The 21,291-nt window shown below is 34.8% G+C and overlaps 1 protein-coding gene across 4 annotated transcripts in view; it reads left to right on the forward strand.

Annotated features, from left to right (window-relative positions):
* The window catches only part of LOC136033109 (uncharacterized), an 88,749-nt gene that overhangs the window by 37,729 nt on the left and 29,729 nt on the right, over positions 1-21,291 (forward strand). For all 4 annotated transcript variants that reach the window (XM_065713733.1, XM_065713732.1, XM_065713735.1 and 1 more), the window contains 3 exons: positions 65-260; positions 12,040-13,295; positions 14,820-15,018. In XM_065713733.1, the coding sequence (XP_065569805.1) occupies positions 65-260; positions 12,040-13,295; positions 14,820-15,018 (1,651 nt within the window). The remainder of the gene's footprint in view (positions 1-64; positions 261-12,039; positions 13,296-14,819; positions 15,019-21,291) is intronic.

The following is a 21,291-nucleotide window of genomic DNA, read 5'->3' on the forward strand; positions in this document are numbered from 1 at the left end:
TTAAATGTCATCTGTTGAGCTTATTCCGTAGAGTTCTTCAGGACGTTATGTTACTATTTTATAGGCCCGTCATCTTTATCAAACGAAGAATTGAAACAAGTGTTATCACGCGGCGATCAATGGGAGAAGAGACCAGTGCTAATTAGTAATTCTTGGAGCAACCAAATAACATCTGTGGAAAATGCCAGTTGTTTCAGCAGTTCCAATCTACCTGATACTAGTGGAGAGGATCCACACCTTTTGAAGACAAAATTTTATCGGTAAGAATTCAGAATTTACTTAAAATTGCTTCTGTGTTGTTTTCGGTTTTATTTCAAATAATAAGAGCTTTTTTCCGACTTTCAGTTTATCGGCTTTTCGAAATTCATTAGTTTCAGTTTCATCGACTTTCAGTTTATCGGCTCTTCGAAATTCATAGTTTCAGTTTATCGACTTTCGGTTTTATCGACTTTCAATCTATCGGCTCTTCGAAATTCATAGTTTCAGTTTATTGACTTTCAGTTTCATCGACTTTCAGTTTATCGGCTCTTCGAAATTCATAGTTTCAGTTTATCGACTTTCAGTTTCATCGACTTTCAGTTTCATCGACTTTCAGTTTATCGGCTCTTCGAAATTCATAGTTTCAGTTTCATCGACTTTCAGTTTCATCGACTTTCAGTTTATCGGCTCTTCGAAATTCATAGTTTCAGTTTCATCGACTTTCAGTTTATCGGCTCTTCGAAATTCATAGTTTACAAAAAGTTTGCTTAAGCATGAAATAAAACCATAACGCAGAGTTGTTTCTCTGAGAAATTTTAAATTAATAATTAGCAGAGTAGCGCAGTAGTTAATTTGTGTTTTGCCCTCCATTTTTTTCCAAATTAAACCTGTCTTAATTGTTAAGGTCTTAGCTAGGCTACTCAGAATTAAAATACATTATGTAGGACTTAACAATTGTAAGCTAGTCGTGATTTATATTGCAATCCGCCATGATGTATTGATCTGTAAATTATATAAAAACCCTAGACTGTCCAAATTTTTACGATTTTCCTATATATTTCGCGTAATAAATTATTGTACATAGTTTATTAAAACTCTGAGCCTAATTAGGGACTACGTGATCGAAGGAGGGCATAGTTTGCTAAACAGTTTAGATGACGTTGTAGTTACCGCAAAATTTTTGAATTCTTTCTTTTGTAAAAGATCCGTTGAACAATTGCTTTTATCATGGTTGCAGCTACAGCCCATAGTAGCCAAAATTTAAAAAACGCGTTTTGAAAAGAAAACTGCCTTGTGAACTATTATCTCGGTTTGTCTTAAAAGTAAAAGTGTATTGCGAAAAGAAATTAATGGTGGTTTCGAAAACAAGCCTGAAAACCCTCATAAATGGCGTCAGCTCAAAATGAAAAGCCTACCATTGGAATCAGCTTAGTCATAAACCTTGTATAGGGAAATTATAGTCCCCCTCCTTGAACAACAAGGAAATCACTTTTTCAAATCAATCATTTTTTTTTTCATCAATCATTTTTTTTTTCAATCAAAGAGAGATGCTTAATGGCTCATTTGAAAGCTATTGCTCATATCTACGTGCTTTTTTTTTTATCGATTCTACCATTCGTAAGTGCGATATAGCACTGAAAACAACACTGAGCAACAAGGAAAATCACTTTTCCAAACCAATCTTTTTTTTTCATCAATCATTTTTTTTCAATCAAAGAGAGATGCTTAATGGCTCATTCTAAAGCTATTTCTCATATATATGTGATTTTTATAAATTCTGCCATTTTCAAGTGCCATATGGACTAAAATGGCACTTTTTGTGCCACTGTTCAAGGGGTGGCACTAGCAGGCTACCAGAACATCGTAGACAGATTTTTTATTGTTATATGAAAGATATTGCTCATATCTACGTTCTTCTTACAAATTTTACCATCTGCATGTTCCAAATGGCACTAAAAACGGCACCTTTGGTACCATGTCTCAAATTGAAAAGCTGGGGCTATTCGGCTAGCAGAATTTATAAGAGTGATGTTTAATTGCTCATTTGAAAGCTATTGCTGATATCTACGTGTTTTTTTAAATTATCGATTCTACCATTCATAAGTGCGATATAGCATTGAAAACAACACTTTTGGTGCCACTTCTTAAGTGGAAAAGCTCTGAAGTACAAAACAGGTAATAGTGTAATAGTTATGTTCCAGAACCCTTAACTGGAGGTTTACAAGAACCCCTTCCGTACACTCCCCCTGCCAGCCCCCTTAGTAAGTTCTATAAATCGTCTGCTCATCAGTAATCTAGTGAAACATTAGCAGGCGACCACACAATCATAGATAGATGTTTAATGGCTCAATTAGAAGCTATTGCTTATATTTACTAGGTTTTTACAAGTTCTAATAGATCTAATAGTCTAATAAATTTCACACATTTCAATGTTAACTAGTTTTTGGGGGAGAATTTGCAATTAACTCTTTTTCATGGCTGAAGCATTAGTTGTAACCTAGTAAAGAGCGAACCCTGGCCCATAGTAACTAAAAGTTAAAAAACGTTAAAACGGTCTTTTTGTTCTTTTTTAGGGGCATGGCTGGTTACTAGAACATCATAGGGAGATGCTTAAGAGCTCGTTCAAAAGCTATTTCTCATGTGTACGCGGTTTATATAAATTCCTTCATCTGCAATTGCCATATGACACGACAAAAGGCACTTTTTATGCCGTTTCTCAAGGGGTAGGGCTAGCGGTCTACCAGAACATCTTAAATGGATTTTTGATAGCTCATATAAAAAATATTACTCATATCTACGTTCTTCCTATAAACTCCATCATCTGCAAGTTTCAAATGGCACTAAAACGGCACTTTTGGTGCCATTTCTAAAGTGGAAAAGCTGGGGCTTGTGGGCTACCAGAACTTTTTAAAGCGATGTTTAATGGCTCGTTTGAAAATTGTTGCTCATATCTATGTGCTTTTTACCAGTTCTACCATTTGTAAATGAGTTATAGCACTGAAAACAACCCTTTTGGTGCCACTTCTTAAGTGGAAAATCTTGGAAGTATAAAACGGTATAATAATAATTATGATTCAAAACCTTTAACTGGAGGATTGCAAGAACACCCCCCATATATTCTTCCTCCAGGCTCCCTTAATAAGCTACGCAATTAGAGTCATACAAACACCAATATATTAAACTGCATTATTAGAGGCGTGGTTCTGTTATTACAGGGGTGGGCTTCAAATTAGATTATCATGCGTTCGATTCCAGCTTGGATTTTTTTTTTTCAGTCATGGTTTGTCCCTTCTTATGATTATTCTCCCGATAATTCACTATTTCTGCAAATTTGTGGTGCACTCATTTTTGAAAGCGTATCCCGGGAAGGCTCATTTTAAACCTATTGCTCATGTCTGCGTGCCTTTTATCAATTTTAATATCCATAAGTGCCATATAGCTCTAAAAACGGCACATTTGGTGCCACTTCTTCTGTGGAAGAATTTGGAAGCATAAAACGGTAGCATTGAAATAATTATGGTCCAAAGCCCGTAACTGAAGGTTTATAAGAACCCTCATATATACTGCTCCTCCAGACCCTCTTAGTAAGTTTCATAAATTGCCTACTCATCTTAAAATTAAAAGATTGTTGCGAAAACAAATAAACTAAAACTAAAAATGTATCAACTAAAAATCTACGAAACATTTAAGCTTGAAGGATCAACAGTTTTGAATTGAGCCTTTAAACTTGACTCTGTGATGAAGCCTGTGTGCTAGTTTTAATGACGGTAATTAAGAGGAAGGGACATCCTTGTCCCCTTAGTTTTTTGCTCCTGCCTAGGTTTTGAAAACACCTTTGTTTGGTCATTTCATTGGAAAAGGCACCTTTTTCATTTGAAAAAAAAAAAAAAATGGGGGAAACCACCAAAAGTGCACTTTATGGGGAAGTGCCATCAAGTCGAATTTATATAAAGCGATTCGGTATAAATATAAGCTTTTAATTGAGCCCTTAAATAGCTCTCTTTTGTTACAGTAGCCTTCTAGTTTCTGGTAGTCAGTAGGCGATTTATGAAGCCCTGTATTCATATTACTTTTTCAGGCGAAGTCGGCCGAGTATAAACAGCATTTTGCTCATCGAAAAACAAATTTTCCTGAAAAACATTTATTGTTTGCGAATTGTGAGGAATTAACATGTTAGTTACAGACTGAAAATTTTTCGTAGTTATCAAGGTTGTCTACAATATTTTCTAAAGGTGTCTTATCTCCCCTAGATCGGTGACAATTAGAAATTATATTAAAAATAAGTTTCCAACTGAAACTAAGGAGTGACATTAAACCTTAAAACGAACATTCATTATTCCGTTGTTTCTACATAAAATTTTAATTAAAAATGAAGATTCATTTAAGAAAAAACAAAGTTTTCCCGAGGGAAGCAAAGAGCGATGTTGAAACTTAAAACGGACAAAAATTATTACTTCACAGCCTATCTTATATATATATCAGTAAGACTAGTACAAATAACCAAGTAATTACGTTTCCCTATACTTATAGCATTATAGAAAACTAGCGCTTCACTGAAAACACAAAATAATGTAGGAGTTTTGGTACACTAAAAGAAAATCAATTACGAACACTTTTCAGAATAATAATGTTATCAATCCCTTTTAGGATATATCCCTTTTAAGATAAAGCAACTAATCCATTTTAGGGTTGTTGTTTATTTTCTTTTTTTTTGTTTAATTTGATATCACTTCTGCACATTGGCTCATTTCAATGACTGGCTCTCGTTTTGGTTCTGAAAAGGGCTTGTCATGACTAGTTTGTAGACAAGTTCGAGGTAAAGCCATCTTGATAGTATTAGGACTAGACCAGCTTTAGAATTTTATTATAGCTTGAAATTCATTATTCTATAGAGAAATAACTGGACTTCCAGAGTCCATGTTATGTCTTATTTGATCTTCACTTCAAGTAATACTAAAGCATATTTCTTACAATTTAAGATTGTATATTACTCACTCCTGGTATTATAGCTGGCGAGACAAAAATGGTACCTGACAAATCAATTCAATATTTCTGTATGTTGTTCAACTACTCTGTGGTTGTTAAAAAAAATATTTAATTTTACGCTTATGCTTTTAAGATAATTTTAATTGAATGCTGAAAGTTACTGATGTCATAACTGGTGTACGACTATGAAAAGCTTTATAGATTCGTTTATTGTTGTCTGGCTACATACTCACTTTTGCCTCCCAAGTAAATATTCCTGGTTTTTATACTTGACTTTCGTGTTTTCAGTAAAGTGCTAGTTTTCTATAATCCTAAAAGTATAGGGAAACATAATTAGTTGGTTTATTTGTACTGGTTTTATTGATATATATATATATATATATATATACTAGCTGTTGGGGTGGCGCTTCGCGCCACCCCAACACCTAGTTGGTGGGGGCGCTTCGCGCCCCCCCCCCCAAGCCCCCCCGCGCGCGTAAGTCGTTACGCGCCATAATAGTTACGCGCCATTGTAATTGTGTCCCTATGTCCCACCTGTGAATATAGATAGATATATATATATGGTTTTAACTACGTAAAACTTGCGAATATACAACATTCTTTGCTGTCCCATTGTCTTTGCATATAAATAGATTGTCAGGTTTACCGACTCTTGAACATGCAACATATAATGGTCCATGGGAAAACAATCTGTATTCAGATCTATACCTCATGATTCTAATGATTGCCCTTGAGCTTTGTTGATGGTGATTGCTAATCGACCATTCCCTGTCCCGGTGTCCCGGTCGTCATTTACATCCCCCTGTTTCCCCGGTGTCCCCGTTGTAGTTGTGTCCCTGTGTCCCGGTCGTCATTTATATTCCCTGTGTCCCGGGTCCCGGTCGTCATTTGTATCCCGGTGTCCCGGTCTGTATATACATTCGTTTTTTAGTTTTGTTTTTCTCCTTTATTTTTTTCCTTTTTTTTTCTTTTTTAGCTTATTTAGATTTTTAGATTTTTTAGTTTTTTTATTAGTTTTTAGTTTTTTTTTCTTTTTAGTTTTTTTGTCCCGGTCGTCATTTATATCCCCCTGTTTCCCCCGGTGTCCCCGTTGTAGTTGTGTCCCTGTGTCCCGGTCGTCATTTATATTCCCTGTGTCCCGGTCGTCATTTGTATCCCGGTGTACCGGTCTGTATATACATTCGTTTTTTAGTTTTGTTTTTCTCCTTTATTTTTTTCCTTTTTTTTTTCTTTTTTAGTTTATTTAGATTTTTAGATTTTTTAGTTTTTTTATTAGTTTTTAGTTTTTTTTTCTTTTTAGTTTTTTTGTAGTTTTTACCTTCTTTTTAGTTTTGTTAATTTTTTTTTTACTTGTGTCCTGGTCGTCATTTATACTCCCTGTGTCCCGGTGCTTTGTTGATTGCTAATCGAACATTCCTTTTGTCCTGGTCGCTTTCTCTTTGAGTGTCGTCATTTATTTTTTTCTTTTTTAGTTCTTTTAGTTTTTACCTTTTTTAGTTTTTTTTAGTTTTTAGTTTTTTTAGTTTTTTACCTTTTTTTAGTTTTTTTAGTTTTTTTAGTTTTTTAGCTTTTTTATTTTTTTTATTAGTTTTTAGTTTTTTTGTAGTTTTTGCCTTTTTTTTAGTTTTTTTAGTTTTTTAGCTTTTTTATTAGTTTTTAGGTTTTTTTGTAGTTTTTGCCTTTTTTTAGTTTTTTTAGTTTTTTAGCTTTTTTATTTTTTTTATTAGTTTTTAGTTTTTTTTGTAGTTTTTGCTTTTTTTTAGTTTTTTCAGTTTTGACGTCACCTGATCCAGTTTTTTCAGGTGACGTCACCTGATCCACGATCCACAGATCCACAGACAACTTATTTTTATATATATAGATAGTTTTTTTTTTTTTTACTTATGTCCTGGTCGTCATTTATACTCCCTGTGTCCCGGTGCTTTGTTGATTGCTAATCGAACATTCCTTTTGTCCTGGTCGCTTTCTCTTTGAGTGTCGTCATTTATTAGTTTTTTCCTTTTTTTTTTTTAGTTTTTTATTGGTTTTTACCTTTATTTTAGCTTATTTTTCAGTTTTTTCCTTTTTTTTAGTTTTTTTTTATTTTTTATTTTTTTTTAGTTTTTTACCTTTTTTTAGTTTTTTTAGTTTTTTTAGTTTTTTAGCTTTTTTACTTTTTTTATTAGTTTTTAGTTTTTTTTGTAGTTTTTGCCTTTTTTTAGTTTTTTCAGTTTTTTTTTTAGTTTTTTATTGGTTTTTACCTTTATAGTTTTTTTAGTTTTTTAGCTTTTTTATTTTTTTTATTAGTTTTTAGTTTTTTTTTGTAGTTTTTGCCTTTTTTTAGTTTTTTCAGTTTTGACGTCACCTGATCCAGTTTTTTCAGGTGACGTCACCTGATCCATCCATCCATCCACAGACAGACAACTTATTTTTATATATATAGATATATATATATATATATATATATATATATATATATATATATATATATATATATATATATATATATATATATATATATATATATATATATATATATATATATATATATATATATATATATATTAGATAGGCTGTGAAGTAATAATTTTTGTCCGTTTTAAGTTTCGACTTTGCTCTTTACTTCCATTGGAAAACTTTTTTTTAATTATTGGATAAAATATCGGTCCATTCGCCAATGGGCCGAAAACTATCTATGGTGATATTCACCGATCTAGCCATAGGGATGGCTTGGGGTTAGACCCTTCCCGCTCGATATGAAAAGTAATGAAACAAAACACAAATTTTTTTTTTAATGCTTTTGCAACTGCAAATTAGCCAAGAGCTACGAAAGTTTTTTAATAAACAGTTCTCTCTCTCTCTCTATCCACTCTCTCTCTTTCTCTCTATCCACTCTCTCTCTCTCTTTCTCTCTATCCTCTCTCTCTTTCTCTCTCTCTCTCTACTGAAAACAGCTCATAATCAAACAGTTCGTGGTAACGAACTGTAGTAAGGAGCGACCCGGCTCAATAGTAAATGAAACTCTAAAAAACGGGATTTTGATGCTAATAGATACATTAAAAGAATCAGATTTTTATGCTGATTTCAAATATGCAAGTTTTATCGTATTTAATCTTTACCATCAAAAGTGACGAGCCTGAGAAAATTTGCCTTGTTCGGAAAATAAAGGGAAACACCCCCTAAAAGTCGTAAAATCTTAACGAAAATCACACCATCGTATTCAGCGTATCAGAGAACTCTGTAATAGAAGTTTCAAGCTCTTATCAATAAAAATATGGAATTTCGTATTTTTTGCCAGAAGACCGATCACTTGTGCGTGTTTATTTGTTTTTTTTTTCTTTTCCAGGGTTGATCGTATCGACCCAGTGGTCCTAGAATGTCGCAAGAGGGCTCATTCTAACGGAAATTAAAAGTTCTAGTGTCCTTTTTGAGTGACCAAAAAAATTGGAGGGCACTTAGGCCCCCTCCCACGCTCATTTTTCCCGAAATCAACGAATCAAAATCTCGAGATAGCCATTTTGGTCAGCATAGTCGAAAAACCTAATAACTATGTCTTTGGGGACGACTTACTCCCTCACAGTCCACGGAGAGGGGCCGCAAGCTACAAATTTTGACCACTGTTTACATATGGTAGTGGTTAATGGGAAGTGTAGAGACATTTTCAAGGGATTTTTTTGTTGAGAGGGGGGGGGGTTAAGCGAGGGATTTACGTGGGAGGATCTTTCCATGGAGGAATATCTCATGGGGGAAGAGAATTTCCATGAAGGGGGGACAGGATTCTCTAGTATTATTTAAAACAAAAACAAGGAAAAATAAATATGAAAAGGTTTTTCCAACTGAAAGTAAGGAGCAAAATTAAAAACTTAAAAGGAACAGAAATTATTAAGCATATGAGGGGTTCATCTCCTCCTATATACCTCGCTCTTTGCGCTAATATGTTTTTAGTAATTTTAACTATTTATTATACGGCCTTTGTGATTCAGCGCTTTAGTTTAAAGAGCGATGTATTAACAAGGGGAGGGGGGAACCCCGTCATATATGTAATAAAAATATACGAATATAGATGTTCGTTACGTAAGTTAATTCGTAAGTGACGTTTATTTTTTACTGGTAAAAACGTTCGTAAAAAATTCAAAGTTCTAGTTGCCTATTTAAGTAATCAAAAGATTGGAGGGCAACTAGGCCCCCTCCCCCACCTCTTTCTTCTCAAAATCGTTCGATGAAAACCAAGAGAAAGCCATTTAGTAAAAAAAAAGTAATAATAAAAACAGTGTGCAAATTTCATTTTGACTATTCATGTGCGGAAAGGCAAAATCAAAACATGTAATATTTCAAAAACGTTCAGAAATTAAATAAAAAACAAGTTTTTTTTAGTTGAAAGTAAGGAGCGACATTAAAACATAAAACGAACAGAGATTATTCCGTATATGAAAGGGGCTGTTACCTCCTCAATGCCCCGCTCTTTACGCTAAAGTTTTTTACTGTTTTAAAAAGTAAAGTTGAGAGAAAAAGTTAAAGTTTGATAGTGTAAAGAGCGGAGCGTTGAGGAGGGAACAGCCCCTTTCATATACGAAGTAATTTCTGGTCGTTTTAAGTTTTAATGTTGCTCCTTACTTTCAGTTAAAAAAACTTGTTTTTTTATTTAATATAATATAACGATTAATGAATATGTATTAATACATAAATTATATTAAGTAAAAAAACTAATATGTCATATTAGGAATGAAAAACACATGTTATGCCTCTTAAAGCAGAATTTTACAGATAATAGGAGCTTTTCTTTTTTTTAATAAACTGATGGAAATTTTTGAGGCTGCTCAAACTATCCGTATTATTTCCAGTTAAAAGTTAACAGAAACGAAGCTGTATTTTACTTTGCTTAAAAAAATAGTCACGCAACGCGCACAATTTTAGGGTCCCAAGGACCTGTGCAATTCGACGGAATATAAAGACGCCTTATTTATAGGCAAATTGTTGATAGATCAAAGAGTTCATGGTAATGAATTGCAAGTAAAGAGCGACGCATGTCAATAGAAACTGATACAAACAAAAAGAGAAATTTTATTAACAGTGTTTTCATCAAAAGAATCTACTTTTCATGATGATTCCAAATATTTAAACATTACCAAGGTTAAAGACACCTATCAAAAGTCATTAGCGTAGAGAATTTTGCATAATTTTTAAAAAGGAAGAAAAGGTTTTTGAAGGGGGACGGAAAGAAAAGGCGGTCTTGATGTAAACTTACTGATCTTAATGAAAACTAATTAGATTTAGTATATCTGAAAACTGAGAGCAAAAATTTAACGCCTTAACGCCCCATTGAGATTTTGCTAATACCATGAATCTATGTGTATTTTTTGAAATATATTCACGGTGAATTAAAAACGTGAATGTCTCATTTTATTTCAAATTAAACCTTAAATGAAAGTTGCGCAAGCTATATCTTGTTGAAACAAGGATTTAATGGGAAATTAAATGCATGTAATTTTTAGGTCCTTTAAGAACTTCCCTGTTTTCTGTAATTAAAGGAATTATGTAAATTCCACATTTAAAGATCACCTCACTAATGCTCAGTTTGTATACCTTGGTATGGAATTCAACAAGTTTAAAATTACCCATCAAAAGCTACAAATGTAAGGAAATTTGCATAATTTTCATTGTATTTTATTGAATACAAAACTTCCATACCAAGATCAAAGCCCTTATTTCTAAAAATACGGAATTTTTATTCTTCCCTAAAAGATGGCACGGATGCGTCTTTATTTGTGCGTGTTCTTCTTCAACTTTGGGCTATTTTATTCTACCAGACGTGATAGTCCCATTCTAATTAAAATTTAGCTCTTCACTTTTCTTTGAAAAACTTTTCGCGTGGAAAAAAGTTTTTTATATTAATATTAATAAACAACATAACTAAACTATCAACTTTACTTTTCATGACACAGCAACCAAAAGCTGGCTCGATATTATAAAACTGTCAAAGAAACTGTACAACGTGGTAGATATGTTTATTTACGGAAAAAAAAAATAGCGGGAGTAGGATAAGACACTGCTTAACAAGTTCTTTTTACACTATCGACTTGAATTTGTTTTCCAATGAGGTCTAAACTACTTCGAAATCCAGCAGAATAGCTGTCTGATTCGATTTCCATTCAAACTAAAAAAAGCGGAACGGAGCTATGCCATGTTGACACTTTAGCATAAAGAATGGAAGGGTTTAAGGGCACTTCAAGTATAGCATAAACTCTGTTCGCTTTAAGTTTCAACATTTATCTTTACTTTTATTCGAAAATTTTAAAATTTAATGGTAGTCCTTTTTTGATATTATTTTTATGGTTATTCGAAATACGAGGAGTCTGCCTTTAACATTAACTCCCTAACTAACGCCAAAATCTAAGTTTTGAACAACGATGCTTCGAATATAATGACCATCCCTGAGGTGGTGACCCCCTCCGTAAATAAATTTAAACAGGGATGGAAAAGGGGAATATGAAATTGAAAAGTATACGTTATTTTGTTTTTGCTCAAATTTGTTCTCGGAGGACCTCTTAGTCAGGCCAAAATTGGTGCTTTACGGCACAAAATTGTAAAAATCGGCTGTCTGCTTTGGATCGATCTCTTTTGTTAATTAAAATCGATACTAGAACTTTGGTTCAATGCGATCACCTTATTGAAAAAAAAACAACAAATAATCATACAGCCATGACCTCTCCAAAGCAGTTTTTCTTAAGCATATGTGGTAATCCGATTTCCATTTTTTACATTTTTTTTTCTATTTTGAATCATTGCTCCTTACTTACCGCCCATTGGCACGAAGAGTTTGACTTTCAAACAAACTGTCAAACGGTCAGTCTCTGAAGTACCACAAAATCAAAATTAACCCAACGGTTCTTAAATCATCAAAGGTCTAGTTGATCAAGAACTAAAAAAGTAATTAAAATTTCAACAAAACTTCTTTCAAAAAGTAGGTAGCTGCTTCCTTGATTGATGCTACAATAAAGGCATACCCGAATGAGACTACTCTATACCCAAGTTCATAGATGTACTTCATAGTCAAGATGAATGGTTGCTCAAAATGAATAAATTATTTATTTTCAGGTGCAGTCATTGTCAGTACATAACACATGTTAAAGCTCGTTTTACAAAACATGTGAAGTACCACTCTATGCCCACAATTAAATGTGATCTATGTGACTTCAAGACCCCTTACAAGTGGAATCTAGATAGACATTTGAAAAACCATACCGGAACTGGAATTTTCAAGTGTACGCAATGCAATTTCACTGCTAGAATAAAGCAAAGTTTGACAGTTCACACTTTTAACCACCATTGTGAAACTTTGAAATTATCGGACATGGAAGCAGTAGACTTAGATTATTCCAATTCTGATTCATCTAAGAGCGAATTTAATGGTGAACCACTAATCCCCACTACTGTGGAAGCCATTCAGACTCCTGAACAGCCTCAAAAGAAGAAAATTCGACCAGTGCCAAACTTGATACCTATTAGTCAAATAACTTCCAAGGAACCTCATGTGGCCTCGACAGAGATGGCACTTCAGGTTATGTCTTTTTTGGATAGACTTGCTGAAAGATTAGCTCAATCGCCCGTCGAAGTCCCGAAACCAGAAGAAATTCGACCTGTCTCAATGACGTCAAGTAGGTGTCAATTTTGTCGGCGCAGATGTAAATCGCGCAATGACCTTGTTTCACATTTAAAAACATGTAACCTTGCAATATCTGTGAATAAAGAGACAAGTAAAAGCATTGCAAATGAAGGAAACCTCGACGCTCAAGACTACGACGATGACGACGCGGTTGTTGGCCTTGAAACCGAACCAGGACACGGCATGGTTTGTAATGCGATAGTTGAAGGGCCTACCATTATACGTAGAGTATACAAATGCCCATCGTGTTCTTTTTGGGCAACTACTGCTAGCCGTTTTCATGTACATATGGTAGGACATACGAACACGAAGCCATTTGAGTGTTCAGAATGTAGATATCGATCTAATTGGAGGTGGGATATTACAAAACATATTCGTCTCAAAGCACTCAGGGATCAAGCTCATGTCACCGCTAGTCTTATTTTACTTGACTCGTCAGGTGAAAGAAATTATGATCAATATGATAAATATTTGACAACAATGCGTGTCGCAGCTGGAGCAAAAGATAGTACAACTACACCAATAGTGATTTCGAAACGGAAGAAGTTAGAAGAGGTTTTATCGCCAGAAGAGCCTGAAGATGTATGCTTCCAGAAACACAAGAAGCAGGCTACTGTTCCTTCACCATTGTCACTTATCAGAGGAGAAACAAGCTCTACATCTTCAAGTCCCGAGCCTGAAGTAAAACGTAAGTAATGGCTTTTTTTATCCTTGCCTCAAAGGACAGAGTGAATTCGAGCATTCCTTATCTGACTGATCTGGCTAAGCTTAACCTCCCCGAAAATAATATGTAAAAGATAACAACAAATGCTAGCTGAGACCCTTATGGGCAACTAGTTGAAAATTAACAATGATCACGTGTGCTCAAATGTAAACCTACCTTATTTAAAGATCCCTGAAAATGTTCTACTTTTCGCTATTGCTGTCTATTTCTGTTATCTGTAAGGATAAGTAATCTAGTTATGCTAAAGCTAATTATTACGTGCACATAGGTTCAATGAGTGGGGGGAGGGGGTAAAACAAAAAACAGTATGTTTTTAGTCTAAAATCTTTTTTCATTTTTTTCTTGAAGATTTTGACTCACCCCTTCCCTCTTCTTCCAAGTTTATAGTGGCAATGTCACTTAAAAAAGGAAGCGGTCATAGATACGCAAGAATTTTGTTTTAGTTAACCTTAATGTCTCCATAAATATGGGGAGGTGTCTATTTTGGCCCAAGGAATACACCGTTTTTAGAATATTCTTCGAGGAAAATTAAAGTAGTATGAAAACAGAGAGGATAGAGTGGGTTAAGGTGATCAGGTGTCACATTTTCTCTATTAACCAATGGAAAAACTATAAAATATCCATGTTATTTAATATTTGCTTCTTGTGGGAAAAATTATTGAAACAGTTAAGTTTTCTCAATAATTTGAAAGAATAAGAATTATTCATAAGCTGTCTGAAAAGCTTTTTGCTTTATTTTTTTCATGAGCTTTTGACTCTTTATCCAACTATTTGTTGTATTTTAGCTAATTTTTCATCGAAAATATTTTCTTTTAGCAAGAAAATATAACTGAAAAGCACATCTTTACATGCTTTGCAAATCATTCATTTTCTTATAAAACCCTTCAATCGTGTTTCACCCCTCCATTTTATATCCAACTTTTGTCTTCGCTGCTTCGTCTCACATTGTTTAATCAGTTACAAAAGTATTTTTCAGTTAAAAAGGAACAGCAACACGACTGCGTATCTTGGTAATTACTTATGTGTTTAAACCATAAATAGAGGTTTAACATTGGGTATACTAAGATAAAATCAGGGACATTATAATTTCCTCTTTTCCTGTCTTGCAAAACTAGTCGTGGCAAGATTCTTAAATATACATTATTAAAATAACTTTGTTGTTAACAAAAAAAAGTGTAACTGTGGAAAGCTCTTAACAAAATATGAATTTTCTTCACTGAGCCAAATTGAAAGCTGTAAGGGTTCCCACTGACTTTTTTTTAGAAGAAGAAGAAGAATTAGTCGTATTAAACTCTTCCGTAAAATTTTTCATCTTGCCACTCTTACCAGCGCACGAACTGTAGGTTTTGATTGGGGTCTTCTTCTTCTTTTCAAAATATAAGTTAACGAAATTTGTGGTTTGACTCCCTCTTCGATCTCTGGCAGAGATGCTTTTTCAGTGGCATTTAAACGGCCGATAATGGCAAAAAATAATCGGTAATTTTTCAGAGAGAAAGAAGAACCCCAAGCAAGCAGTGAACACTGAGGCACTCACATCTGTGAAAAATACCTACATAAGAGACAAGAAAAGCAGTGAAAGAGAAGAAAAAGATGATGGACGGTCTGGAACATCATGTGCTGTTTTACCTCCCGGTATCATGATGGATGCACGGCGCACTATATGGAAATGCAAACGCTGTTCATTCAAGTAAGTCAACTTCTGCTCATTCGCTTTGCATTGTAATTTTAGCTACTCCTTCGGAAATCTTAATGAAGATAGTTTAAGTAGTTTTGTACTGTTTGTTTCCCTCTAGATTCTTCACACAGTTTAATTGAATTTACTTAGGGGAAGGGAGTACTTACTTACTGGTACTTACAGCATGACTCAAGCATCTCAGCTCTCCCTGGCGTTCAGTAGCTTCGTCAATGTAGTAAGTCAAGAGTCTCAGTCGTTGGCGAGTGGTTCAATCAATTCGAGCCAGGACTTTCCCATCTTCGTCCATGCTTCTTGAAGGGGTCTAGGTCAACCTTGATGCAGGCGAGTGACGTTTTCTTTTTTCGCCTATATTGCTTTTTCCATCCCAGGAGAGGTGTACATCTGAGTGCTTTATTGACGAAGATGTGGTATGGGCGGCGTGGTTTACGGCCGAACCACCGGAGTCTTCTTTGTTTAATTATAGTGGGCAAATCAAACCGCTGATGGCAGATTTTGCGGAGTTGGTCATTGCTGACTCGATCACGGAGTTGAATGCCACCGATTCTCCTTAGACATGAATGGTCAAATGCGTTGAGGGCTTGAATGTCGGATGCTTTCAGAGCCCACGTCTCTATTCTTGTCTATATATCCTTATTCATATATCCTTATATCCTATAATCATATAATTCTTGTCTTCAAACGGACATTTTTCTGGTTCCATGGAGTGATTTAGCGGAGTGATGACTCCAGATGCTGAAGCAAGTCTCAACTGAATTTCTGATGTGCATCCTCCTATTGGGTCATCCAGAGAGCCTAGGTACTTGAATTCGGAAATGTCGTCTATGGGTGACTGTTCTAGTAAAATTGGGGGTCTTGAGCTGATATAATGATATAATTGAGCTTTTGTTTTCGAGGAGGTTATCTTCAGTCTGACCAGAGAGGATTCTTCAGCTACCTTCGATAGCATGGATTTGGCTTCTGAGCGAGATTCAGCGAATAAGCAAATATTGCCGGCGTAGTCAAAATAGGTGATCACAAATTTGGGACTTACTTCAGCGCTTGAAAAGGTCGCCATTGCACTGGTCATAATCCAGTCGATTACGAAATTAAAAAAGACGGGAGACAATATAAATCCCTGTCGGACACCAAACTCAATTTTGAACATCGAGGAGAGCTCCCCACCGATCAAAATAGTTTGGACTTACCTGGTACTCAATCCTCTGTCATGGCCTTTCAGATTCCATCCCTTAGAATAGAATCAAAAGCTGCAATAAAATCTATGAATAGAGACACTGTCAGTTTTTGTTGTTTTGCCCAACAAACAGTTTTGTTGTTTTGTTCAAGGGTTTGTCTTAAGACGAATAGTTGGTTGATTGTTCCTATGCCTGGGCGTAATCCCGCTTGATTGGTCCTGGTCTTCACGTTGCGCTGGATATGAAAACGATCATGTAGCATTATAGTAGATATTTTGGCAGCAGTGCACATGGGAGAGATCCCGTGATAATTGCTGCATTTTGTCTTTAGCCCTTTTTGAAGATCGAAAGGATGATAGTCTCCCCAATCCTGTGGAACAATCCCTTCTTTCCATATACGACAGGTCAGTTTATGCAGCCTACTGACAAGTGCTCTCACTCCCTACTTGCAAAATTCAGCCGTAATAGCATCATAACCAGGCGTTTTATTGCTTTTTAGACAATTGATTGGTTGTCGGACTTCATTTAACGTGGGGGAGCCACGTTCACGTATTTGTAAATACTGCTGGATGAGTTTGGCTCCTGCAGTTCATCAGGGCTGCGACTTGGATTATGGCAACGCTTATTATGATCCGTTGCTATGGAGAGCTGGTGCTGGTTAAGTAGTTTGTCAAAGTGCTCCTTCCAGCGATTTATTATTTCGGAATTGTTTGAGAGTAACTTGCCGTTTTCATCTTCGACGTCCACACTAGTAGGCTTATGTGATTTACCACTGATTGTTTTTAGGAGCTGATGTATCTTTCTGGTTGTACCTGGGAAAACATATTTGTACACCCCTCGACTGTCACAAAAGCTCATACGTATGCACGATTTACCCGATGTTTTTTTACACTCTTTTATGAAATGATGATAAAAAAAAAGTATTAAGCGAAATAAAAAAACGGTACTTTACTTGACTACAGCGAAGTCAGTTATAGTTCATGACTAGTTACTTGGACCTCTTATATTCCTTTCAAAACATTTGGATAAAATAGACAAAACTTTAACTAAACATTTAATGCATTCAACTATAGTTCAGTTAAAGATCTAAGCAATCAAAATAAACACCTGCAAATTTCCATCAGAGGATTACCTTTTAAGCTAAAAAAAGAATGATAATCATTATCTAACTTATTATTTAGAGGTTGATTTACGTAGGGAGTCCTCCTTATTTTATTTTTAATAAATTTGGAAAATTTAAAGGTAATATGTTTATTGATCGAAGGATAACTGATAATTATTTGTAAATGGTGTAAGAGTGGTCAGAACAGTGAAAGGGGCTGCGCGTGCGGCGGCAGCCGCAGCAAATTTTTTGGCTTGCACTCCTTTCTAACAACTTGCACTCTCTTTTGGCTCTGATTTACCCTCTTTTTTGGCGTCGGCAGTTGTCAACCCTGCCTATGGTTACAAAAATGTATTTCGACGCAAAAATGCTCACTTTTATTTTTTCATATCAGTACTACATGCCGAGTAGATTGGATATTTCCATGCTACACACAAAATACAACCAAAAATACAGAATAAGAGCGAACATGAATGAAATTTAACAAAAAAAGCCAATAAAAGTCATTCTTTTTCAATAATTAATTTATACGGAGGGAAATGTTAGATCATCATTGCTTTCTATTACAACTTGTAACTTAGTTAGAATGTAATAGAATACAATTAGTGAGAAAAAATGAAAAATAACTAAACTCATGATAAAATACACATTTTTCTATGCGGGGAAGAGAGCTCAAAGGGCTGGGAGAAAACCTGCAGTATTTAATCTCAATTTTCAATTTTCATTGTTTTACGGAATTTCGTCGTGTGTTATTTATCATTTGATCTGAACACCCTATTATTTTTAGCAGAGCAACCTGTGACATCTGTACTGTACGCATTAAAAGATCAGGAAACGAGAGAGACAGTTTTTTGCCAGGTCTTTGAAGCACCTTTATAATTTAGTGATATCCCGTTCCCAATCTAGTAGATTCCATATTTGGATGAATGCTACGTTATTTAATCAAGCGGAGGAAGTTTTTTCAGTAACGTAGGCAATGCCTAGTAAACTTGAGCTAAATATAGAATTTTACGTTACACAAGTTTTTGTTACGTTATGGAAAGGCCAACATTGTAGTAGTAAAACGTAATTTCTGGGTTTGCAACTAATGAATTTAAAAACACATTAGCTTTTCCTAGAAAGCCTTTTATGCTTGATTAGAGCTTGATCTTCGTATCAATTCCACGATTTAATTTTCAATAGGTTTCATATGATGATTGTGAGGATTTTAGACGATGGCTCCGATGTTTTATGGATTTTTAAATTAGCCTAGTGAGAAAGGACTTGTTCAGATATGAAAGGCTAAACATCTACGTCACGTAACTTCACGTGACCACTTAGGGTAGAGAATTACGTCCGGATTTTGAAAGCCGCTTTTACTGAATAACCAGTTCTTTGACATCAAAATGAACATCTATCCGGCTTTTATTGTTCTTACTGCTTAGACTGTGGAAGCACTTAAACATCCTACAAAATGTCATCAGTAGGATTTAGGATCTCCATTTACATTGAAAACTCTTCAATGAAGGATGCAGTTTATTCAGACATGCAGTTTTTTCGGCCCTGAAAATTCTTACAGTTAAAAGGAAAAATTGTTCCATGACAAAGACTACACATTCCGAAATATGAACTCTTTTATATTGTCAAATTCTTTTTCTACGTATCTAAATATGACATATGAACTCGTTAAAAAAATTTAACGTTAAAAATTGATCAGGGTAAAGCTAATTTCTACTTCAAAGAATAGGGTTTTTCCTTTCACTGGATATAATTCTTATTCAAACTTAAAGTAGGAATTGAAATAATTTCTATTTGGAAATCCTTTTGATGTATAACGGAAGCCTTGACTGACTGATTTCTTATATCTAGGATTTTGTGCTTTCCCTTAGTAAAGAAACTGTATTAGAAGATGACACCTTTTTTAGAAGAAGAAGAACAATCGTAGCGATTAGCAAACAAACGCTCCAAAATAATAAAACAGAAATAATAAGGTTAGTTGCTAGAAAAGCTAGGAAAATAGAAACGCGAGAAAAGCAATGTTGACTGTGACCTTTACGCTCGCTGTTCGGTCTGGTTTCTCGGTTGATGGGACATGTACCCAGGTGTAGGAAGTTATACCAGCACTTGAGAATTTGAGACGGAGGTCAGCACTCTGTCCATTCAAAAAAAAAAATCATTTGCAAAGCAAATAGTAAAGTCCAGATTCTTATTATTATTTTTAAATATTCTATGTTTGTTTATCTTCAGTGCTCATAATAAAGCCTGATTCTATCTCCCACTGAATGGATGAATAATTTGTTAAAGTAAATTTAATTATTAAGGTCGAATGAATCCCTGGGGAAAAAGAGGAGGACTATTTTAGAGGGTCTTATTTGTACTAATCTTCGTCTCCTCGACAGGATTATTCTTAGAGGCAAAGAAATTACCATTCATTGAATATTTCTCCTCTTTTGTTAGTTTGATTGTGAGTGTAGAGTGGATATACATATTTAATCTTATAAAACCGAACGGAATCAACTGAAAGTGTTTTTTATGTTGCATAGAGATTTTTTTTTTAAATATTTTGCGTAAATAGTGAAATGACTAATAGTTATGTTCAAACCTGAATTTATTTTCCCCAAAAATTATGGGAAATTATACAGTCCAGAGTTTGATCAAACCCCAGAGATTTTCGGTAACTTTTGCAACCTCAACCTACCTAATGTCAACACAGCTCCTCCTCTATCCATTTTGTTCACATTTAGTTCTTTATTTATTTTTTTTGCCACTAGATATAAATATGAAAGGATTTTTTTTTTATTTTGTGCCCTCTTAAGCTTGAAAGATATTAAATAAAAATTACAAGTTTTTTTAACTGAACGTAAGGGGCTATATTAAAACTTAAAATGAACAGAAATTACTCCGTATATGAAAGGGGCTGTTCCCTCCTCAACGCCTCCTCTTTACGCTAAAGTTTGACTCTTTCTCTCAACTCTACTTCTTAAAACAGTAAAAACTTTAGCGTAAAGAGCGGGGCGTTGAGGAGGGAACAGCCCCTTTCATATACGGAGTAATTTCTGTTCGTTTTGTTTTAATATCGCTCCTTACTTTCGGTTAAAAAACTTGTTTTTTTATTTAATTACTGAACGTTTTTGAATTAATGCATGTTTTGATTGTGGCTCTCCGCACATGAATAATTAAAACGAAATTTGCATATTAATTTATTTTTATGGCTAAATGGCTTTCTCCTAGTTTTGATCGGACGATTTTGAGAAAAAAGAGCGAGGGAGTAGGCCTAGTTACTCTCCAGGTTTTTGGTTATTTAAAAGGCAGCTAAAACTTTAATTTTTTACTAAGGTTTTTATTAGTAAAAATATACGTAACTTACGAATTGACTTACGTAACGAACTTCTATATTCGTGTGTTTTTATCACGTATATAAGGGGGTTCCCCCCTCGTCAATACCTCGCTTTTTACACTAAAGCTTAAAATTTGTCCCAATTCCATCAGAATGACCCCTGAATCACAAAGGCCGTAGAATAAATAGTTGAAATTAATAAAATCACTTCAGCGTAAAGAGCAAGGTTAGGAGGAGGTGAACCCCTCATATGCGTAATAATTTCTGTTCTTTTTAAGTTTTAATGCTATTCCTTACTTTCAGTTGAAAAAAAACTTTTTTATATTTATTTTTTCATTACTCTTCAAAAAAATTCTAAAAAATCCTGCACCCCCTTCATGGAAATTTTGTTTCCCCATGACAAATTCCTCCATGGAAAGCTCCCCCCGCATAACCCCCTCCCCTCAACCCCTCCCCCAACGTAAAAATCCCCCTGAAAGCGTCTGTACACTTCCCAATAACCATTACTATATGTAAACACTTGGTCAAGGTTTGTCACTTGCAGCCCCTCCCACGGGGACTGTGGGGGAGTAAGTCATCCCCAAAGAGAAGTTATTAGGTTTTTCGATTATGCTGAATAAAATGGCTATCTCAGAATTTTGATCCGGTGACTTTGGGAAAAATGAGCGTGGGAG

Source organism: Artemia franciscana, chromosome 11, assembly GCF_032884065.1.
Source record: "Artemia franciscana chromosome 11, ASM3288406v1, whole genome shotgun sequence".
NCBI lineage: Eukaryota > Metazoa > Arthropoda > Branchiopoda > Anostraca > Artemiidae > Artemia > Artemia franciscana.